At 33.3% G+C, this 8,492-nt stretch overlaps 1 protein-coding gene across 1 annotated transcript; it reads right to left on the bottom strand.

The window, feature by feature from the left end:
• Positions 1 to 4,193: 4,193 nt before the first annotated feature.
• On the bottom strand, positions 4,194 to 8,282 carry LOC143057795 (uncharacterized). Its single transcript, XM_076231202.1, has 2 exons — positions 8,195 to 8,282; positions 4,194 to 5,477 (listed from the first exon to the last, which is right to left on the bottom strand). Exon 2 carries the CDS (start codon positions 5,460 to 5,462, stop codon positions 4,266 to 4,268), a length of 1,197 nt encoding a protein of 398 aa, XP_076087317.1. The 5' UTR covers positions 5,463 to 5,477; positions 8,195 to 8,282; the 3' UTR covers positions 4,194 to 4,265.
• Positions 8,283 to 8,492: the final 210 nt, after the last annotated feature.

The following is an 8,492-nucleotide window of genomic DNA, read 5'->3' as shown; positions in this document are numbered from 1 at the left end:
TGACGATTTTAATTTTCAACGAGCAGTGCATTTTTAAATCGCAAACGTACCCAAATTAAAAAAAAATACCCTGTAATTATGTTATGATAACAATTGATTGGAATCAATTTGTTCATGTTACCTTTCTTTAGAAATATGTAGAAAAAAGTGAATTCCGACACAACATATTCAGACGTAGAACCAGTTACTGTACATTAAAACTATTATAAATAAATGCTTGGTATGTAAACATTGAGCACATGATATAGCGTACGTTATAAAGCTTCAATATGCATCTCAAGGATTACATGTCTCACATGGATTAATTTAACTTTCTGTTTCAAAGGTTGTATGGAAGTGTGATAATTCAGTGAATTGGATTACAAGATGCAAATGCAGATGAACATTTACATTTTGAATATACAAATACAAACATAAAATGTCATTTTAAATTGCATCAACTAGTGCCTTTTTCATTATTCAAATTGAACTCCTCATTATTCACAAATTAAACCGCATGTCTATTTATTGTAGTGTCAAACGAGCACTTGATGTTGCAGATAGAACATTTGAGAAATGATATGTCATTTTAAACAGCATCAACTACAAATATAGTGCTTCGTAATTCAAATTGAGATCATTATCATTTAGAAATTGATGTATGCTTATGTATGCAATGTAGTGTCAAACGAGCACTTGATTGATGTTGCAGATTGATCGCGCAGAGAAATAATACGTTGAGCACAGTCACCTGTATTATATATGCAAATAATGATTTCTATAATCAGGGGCGGAGTCGTAATCGTTTTTTTTTTGTAAAGACTTAGAGGGTGACATTCTAGCAACGAAATACGTATGGCAAGACAATAGTGGGACGATTTAAGGATAAAGAAAATCATGTAAATCGTCAGATAATTGTTTGCGAGTGAAGGACAGCGCGTACGCCCTCAACGCCTTTCACTTGGATCCATCACTGATATTGTAATACAGATTTTATTCAACATTTTGTGAATTTCAGTGGTAGGAACTACCATCATTATAGAATTCTGCAAAACTACACAATGTCGATACTTGTTCAAGAAATATCACATTTTTTATAAGTGTTTACATGATTAAGTTGCCATGAGATAGTCCTATATAATTAATATTTTTCATAATTAAACCATACAAAGTATTTTCATCTTGTTGATAAAATATCAAAAATGGCGGAGATGATGGGCAACATAAGTAACCATTGAACTGTCTAAATAGGATATAACATCTCGTGTAGAGAATTGTCTCATATGCCGCATCTTCTTCTTTGAATTAGCAATTATTCTTAAACGAATTGGATTACCAAAATCAATCTTCATAAAAAAAAACCAACGAAAAACGAGAAACACTTGTGAACCACATCAACAAATGACAACTACTGAACATCCGATGCCTGACTTAGGACAGGTGCAAACAATTACAGTGGGTTTGAACGTTTTAATTGTACCAAACCTTCTCCCTTTTCTAAAACAATAGTATAACATTACAAAATATAAAAACACACTATAATATATCAATTGGAACGCTTAACTCCATCAAAAAACGCAAATTAACACACATTGAACGAATAAATTTGATCCGTGATACCCGAATGCAAATAATAGTTAATACAAATTATATGAAATAAATAATTGAGGTAAAAAGTAAATAAACAGGTTTAAACAAAGTTAAAGTATGATAACACTGTGAAACGTTAAACAATTTTGAAAAAACCGTGCGCCATATTATACACAGGTAAATGAAAATAATTTTGTTGTTTAGTATACTTCTTCTTCTGTGTGTATAATCTTCGGTTTAGGACTACCAAGAAATTTCTTGTTAACTTTATCAATAAAACTAATCTGACACTTGGTACATATGGAGCGAATATCAATAATAAAACTATACAACTGGTGCTAGATAATTATAAAAACAGCCTGTACAGGTGCCAAAACAGTATTTAAGGAGAAATGAAATAATGTTGATGTTCGTAGTACGAAGAAGTGAACATTTGTAGTAATTTCAAATAACCAAAGCTGGTATATAGACAAGATCCATGTTAACATTAAATGACAAAAAAGCATAACAAATAGTATCAACAGGTCAAATTAATACGAAAGTACAATTTGAGAGTACTTGCAGTTACTGACAGCTAGTGTAAAGCCAAAACAATTAATAACAAAAAGTCATGCATCAAAGACTAAAATCAACGAAAACCGTGACTTCCCAGGGATTTAGTATTTTAACGTCATGAACAGTCAAAGAAGACATGACTTGTGCAATGCAATGCACAAGAAAAAGATACTTGTTTTTTAGGGAATACATTTAAAAAGTGATCAACAGAATCAAAAATGCAAGGGAACATCCATGTTTAGGGGTGGGGTAGGAAAACTGAATTCGGAAAAAAAAGGCAGGACAGGAGTTTTGCATGAGTAAAAAAAAAGGGAGAAATGATCAACGTGGAAACAATCATGATGACATTGTATGTGGAAAAGTGGGATAATCTAATACTAAATTTAAAAAAAAAAAGGCAGGACCGAGATTAAAACTAAAATGAATAAATACATGTACCACATATACCGAGGGTCTGGATGGGAAAAGGTTTTATTTAGGTTTTCTTTAAATTTGTAAATCTCTTTCGTTCTCTTATGCTTAATATTCCCAAATCTTTATCGTTTAATTCTCTATTTTGTTTATTGTAAATTCTTCTATTTTCAGACCCTCATGTATTATATAAACATGATAAACCATCTATTATAAATAATGTAATTTATGGAGAGTGCTTTATAGATATTTATCTTTTATTCATTTAAATGAAAAACAGAATACACCGATCATAACCAGAAAGTATAGTCATTTTTTGTCGATCTTTACCATCTCCATAAGTGACCCCTATATACTAAGGTTTGTTTGTACGAGGGTGGAACATAACATTTTACTGACAACGAAAGAGCTGACGACAAGAGAAAAAATATTCGTGCGTAATGTTTATTATTATTAATTGTAGCAATCTTTTTATTGCATTGAACTTAAGCTTAAACTTGATATCAAGTTATTAAATAGGAATATATCCATGGGACACAGACGATGACCACACTTGCGTAAAATGTAAAGGAATATAACTCAAGACACTTAGAAGTTACGCTTCCCTTTTGAGGTAAAAAGCATTGTTCATAAGATTCACAACATTTGGTTGAGGCATACTGTACTTCGTTAGAGAAAGGAAACGAAAAATTCAGCATGTTTTCCATTTGTAAAAGGGGATAACTCTAGAACGGTAAAAGTTCAATATTGATCTTTTTTGTGGTAATAAGCATTGTGTATATAGTATGAAATTCAAAACAGTGTAGCTGTGGCCATTGATTGACCCATCAAAATCATCCATTGACTGGGACAATTTACGTGAACGTTTGTCTGTAACAACCACTGTTCATGACGTACCTACGATAGACATTTAAACTGTGGGGTCAACAAAGGTTTCTTAACGCCTTTAATTATAAAATAATTCGAAAAATTAATCAGGAATAACCTTTGTGTTTTGATTTATATAATTGATATAAATCAAAATATCGTGTTATTTCTGATTAATTTTTCGAATTACTTTATTTAGGTGTGGAGAACCTTTGGTGACCCCATAGTTTAAGTGTCTTTAAAAAGTACATAGTGAGCATTGGTCGTTACATACAAACGTTCACTTAAATTGTCCCAGTCAATGAATGATTTTAATGTGTCAATCAATGGCCACAGCTACACTGTTTTGAATTTCATACTATTTCAAATCATTTAGTTAAGGCAAACTAAAGTTAGAGAACGGAAACGAAAATTATAGTCATTATTCCATTTATAAAGGGGCATAACTCTAGAACGGTAAAAGAAGTGACCCCATCAAACTTCAGACTCAATATGTGTTTTGTGGTAATATACATTTTGTATAAGTTTCATAACATTTGGTTGAAGAAAACTAAAGTTGGAGAACGGAAACAAGTTTTGGGACAAACGAACGATTGCCAAAGGAAAATAATTTGTAATTAAAGTGCCGTTATAACACAGAAAAATGAGCTACATACATAATGTAATTCGGTCAACTCTTCTTGCTCAAAAAGATTTACAAAAAAATATTCAATTCCTAAATATTAAAAATTGACCCTTCAATTCAAGAAACAACCGTCAAATTGTATTGTTGATTTTATTTGACATTCTAACAGATCAGCGTTCTAGTCTACATAACTGTACACATTTTTGTACAATCGAAAAAGTTTACGAAGTTATTCATGTTATTCATGTTGCTGGTTGGCTTGATGCAAATGAAAATCATTTTTATTCAGGCATAGTTTGTTACACACATTACACTGCCATGGATTCGACTGTCCGTGAAGCGAAGTATGGAGTATGTACAATCCACGGTCTTCAAACATAATGCAACAATGGTGACAACGGAATATTTTCCCTTGTGCCTCTAGATATGACATTATTTCCCTTACAGAAGGAATATCTGACCTCTCAGATGTGAACTGTGAACTGAAATCACGTGTATGTCTCGGTGGATCGACGTTGATTGAAAGACGCGGGATGGTTCGTGCGTTCAGTTCTTCAGATGATCGAATACACGTGTGGATCCTTGCCAAGACTTCCGCCAAACCACTTGTTGAATCAGCAATTCCCCCTTCTCTGGACTGCGATGAATACGAACGTGGAGTGGACACTCTATCATCACTAACGGAATGAATATCGGAAAAGTTCAAAACCGGGTTATCTTTTTGAACGCTTTCAATAGCACTAGTGCTCTCTGCATTATGTAAGTACATGTCAATCTTTGGCGACATCGGCTCTGCTTTAATGATTACATTCTCAGAATTGCTTTGGCTAACTGCAGAAAAGGGAGCGTTATGAATGATTGCATCGTCTGCTATTGGATGCTGAAAATCTTGTTTGAAAGTTGGTAATGAATCTGGGTCAAATGCCTGTTGTCTAGAACTTGATCTACGACGCAGTTGCTTTCTGTCATAATTACCAGGAGTACTAACAAATGCCTTTTGTTTATTCAATTCGGTCGCGTGACTTGTGTGAATATGGTCATTTAACGTAATTTGATTTGGAGTTGAAAATGAACACAAGTTGCAAGATAGCACAGTTCCTTGGTGCCCCTTTATGTGTCTTTGTAATGCGTCCTCGCTTAGAAAACGCTGTGGACACACCGTACAAGATAGAGGGCGCTTATGTACAGTTCTGTGCTGCACGAGATTAGAGCGTGCAGCAAATCTTTTATCGCACAGACTACATTTATACGGTTTGATACCAAAATGAATATTTTGATGCTCTAACAGAATATTTTTGTATCCGAATCTACGATTACATATTTCACATTCGTACTTTCTTTCTTTAGCGTGTGTTAGTTTTTGATGACGTAGTAGCCCATTTTTGTAATTGAACTCTTTACCGCACTGCTTGCAAGTTAATTCCTCAGGTTCCATGTCAAATAACTACTTCTGCAAAATAAAATAAACAGTTAATATGTTACATACTAGAATAATTAAAAAAAAACAAAAGTTCAATATCTGTATCTAAAAATAGGCAGATTATACATCGCGTTTAAAATACCACTGAAACTTGTTCCGTTTCATGTGACTCCAATAACACCTATTACGGTACATATGTCAACCAAGCGACAGCAAACTGACTCAAACATATAAAATAACAGTACCAATGCCAATGAATAACGGAAAACAAGCTGACGCTAATGCAGTACCGCTGTCAATCAAATACGAACCACACGCCGACTCTAATGACAGCATCTATGTCAATCAAATACGGACCACAAACTGACTCAAACCAGCCAGACAGACATACTTATAGTACACGTTTCAATCAATCACGGACCACAAACTGTTTCAAATGAAAGAAAGTATATATGTCCATCAATTACGGGTCAACAAACTGACAGACATGGGGAACAACCAACACCCGAATAACAGCCACACAAAACAAAACGAACAACACACGGTCTGACTTGGAAAATGCCAAAATTCGAAGAGTTTGGATGATCTTGGACGTACGTGCGAACAAATCTCCCCCTTTTATGTACATTGTAACTATCAAGACCGTTCATCATGTACATATTACAAGTCTTAAAATAAAAGATAAAGAAATAAATAAATACTCTTAAAAGTGCAGCTTCGAAGCGTATGACCACTTACTTGAACAAGAAAAAAGAAAAGAAAAATGTCTCCAATGATTTCTCCAATGGACACTGATGCCCCCCGTTTATAAATGTACGGCATACTGCATTTAACCAATTCACAAAAGGACATCATGAACCCACAAACTGCGAAAGAGTTGCAACCCAAGTTCGATCTTGATCTGTGTTTGGTAGTATTATGCGTTGTGTATAAGTTTAATTACATTTTGATTGACGCAAACAAATGTTAGAGTGTTAATTTTACATTTATAAAGGGACATAACTCGAGGACGGTGAAAGTTACGCTTACCACTTCCAATACAAATCTGAGATGTGTTTGGTGTTTGATGGTAATCATTATTGTGTATACGTTTCATAACATTTGATTGAGACAAAATAAAGTACGTTTGCGGACACTGCAAATTTGTTTTTTTTTTCTTTTAAGAAAAAAGGTCACAATAATTGAATTACTCAAGAACGATGAAAATGACGCCATCCAAATTCAACCTTCGTAGTTTTATTTGTAACAAGCATAATATTTGCAAGTTTCAGAAGATTTGGTTGAGGCAAACTAAAGTTACGAGGAACGGAAACTAATTTTGGGACGTGCATACAGACAGAAATAATGACAGACGTATAGACGGACAAGGAGTGGGTCATAAAAGTAGGTTCAAAATGTGCTCGCTATTACATGTATTACATGTATACATGTCTTTATGGAAACATTTCTTGCTTGAATGATTCTTACAATTGCAAATAAAGTCTTATGAACATGATGAAGTCTTTAAACAAATTAAAAACATATAATTACCTGATAGCCAAATAACGTAACGTTAAAAACATCATATGAAGACTATTGGTTGTCTGCACTCAGGGGCGGATCCAGCCATTTTAAAAAGGAGGGGTCCTAACCCAGGACAAAGGGGGGTTCCAATTACATGTCCCTATTCAAATGCATTGATCGTCCAAAAAAAAGGGGGGTTCCAACCGCCGGAACCCCCCCCCCCCCCCTTTCTGGATCCGCGCCTGGCACTTCAAGCGTTATGGTAAAGACATTAAATTATGTGTACATTGTAAAAGATCGTATGTTGACAACTTGATTGTGTTGTATTGTTGAGTTTTCCGTCTATTAACTATTTCAATTAATATCATATCTCAGAATGCTAGCTAAGATAATGATGCAATTTTGAAAAATAATTGATGATAAAATGTGATTCCATAAATAAATTAATCGATTAGATAGTCACACTTAATTGTTCAACTTGGATGTAAAATGATTTGTTTTGTTTGTTTGTCACTTTAAAAAAAAAAATATTTCCCATTAAATTGCCCTTTTCGCAAAAGAAAATATCATATTAATGCCATGCATGTTCCTTCGAATGATAACACATGGAAATAGTGCATTAACCCCAGGCTACACCATTTGTGTATGTACATGCTTTAGTATAAATCACGACGAAATATTTATATGTTAAACATATATGTTTCATGTTTAGCGTACTGATATGATTATAATGATCTATTATGAATGTACATGAAATATATCTATAACGTAATGCGCATGCAAACAAAGAGATTTCTTTCGATAATGTATTTATAGATTTTTCATCTCAATTCCATATCAGCTTGTGCCTGCATGTGGAATACACATGATATAAATAATGTACAATGCATTATGAAAGCAGATACTATACAGAAATGCCCACACATAGAAATTTAACAACACGATAATATAACAATAAACATTATGTTAATGCATATTTTTAGAACTATCAGCTAAACAAGGTATACATAATGGCAGACGCTATATTTACGAAATAATATATCAACCCTGCAGATCACCTCAAATCGACAATAGTGCAATTCAATGAAGAATAAAAATGTGGGTCACATTTTTTGTGTTAAATGTATATAAATATATTATTTATAACAGAATGGTAGACATTAAATTGCATTGTTAAAATTTAAATCTGATGAACTTTAAATATAGTTGCATACTAAATATATATCTAAAAGTAATAAACTTACTTGTGTGAAATTGATTTGATCAACCGGTCTTTGTAATTTCTTTGTACATGAACATGTTTGCATAACTATGTTGATTCACTGATGGGGCGCTCGAGGGTTTTCCGATATCATATTATATGACTGTAATTATTTTAAACTTAAATTTTAAATTGGGGACTTCATAATTTTGGTGGAACTCCGAAGGGTGTAGCTTTTAAATTACGCTGAATACCCAATATATATTTTAATTGGGATGGCAGTCCTCTTATTTTGCCGGTTTGTGTATTAAAGAAGGGTTGTAAAGTCAATGGAATATATA

Source organism: Mytilus galloprovincialis, chromosome 13 (genome assembly GCF_965363235.1).
Source record: "Mytilus galloprovincialis chromosome 13, xbMytGall1.hap1.1, whole genome shotgun sequence".
NCBI lineage: Eukaryota > Metazoa > Mollusca > Bivalvia > Mytilida > Mytilidae > Mytilus > Mytilus galloprovincialis.
Note: the sequence above shows the minus strand (reverse complement) of the source record. Positions and strands in the feature narration are given on the sequence as shown.

Coding starts and splice junctions, on each gene's coding strand:
- LOC143057795 (XM_076231202.1), bottom strand. CDS start 5,462: ATGGAACCTGAGGAATTAACTTGCAAGCAGTGCGGTAAAGAGTTCAAT.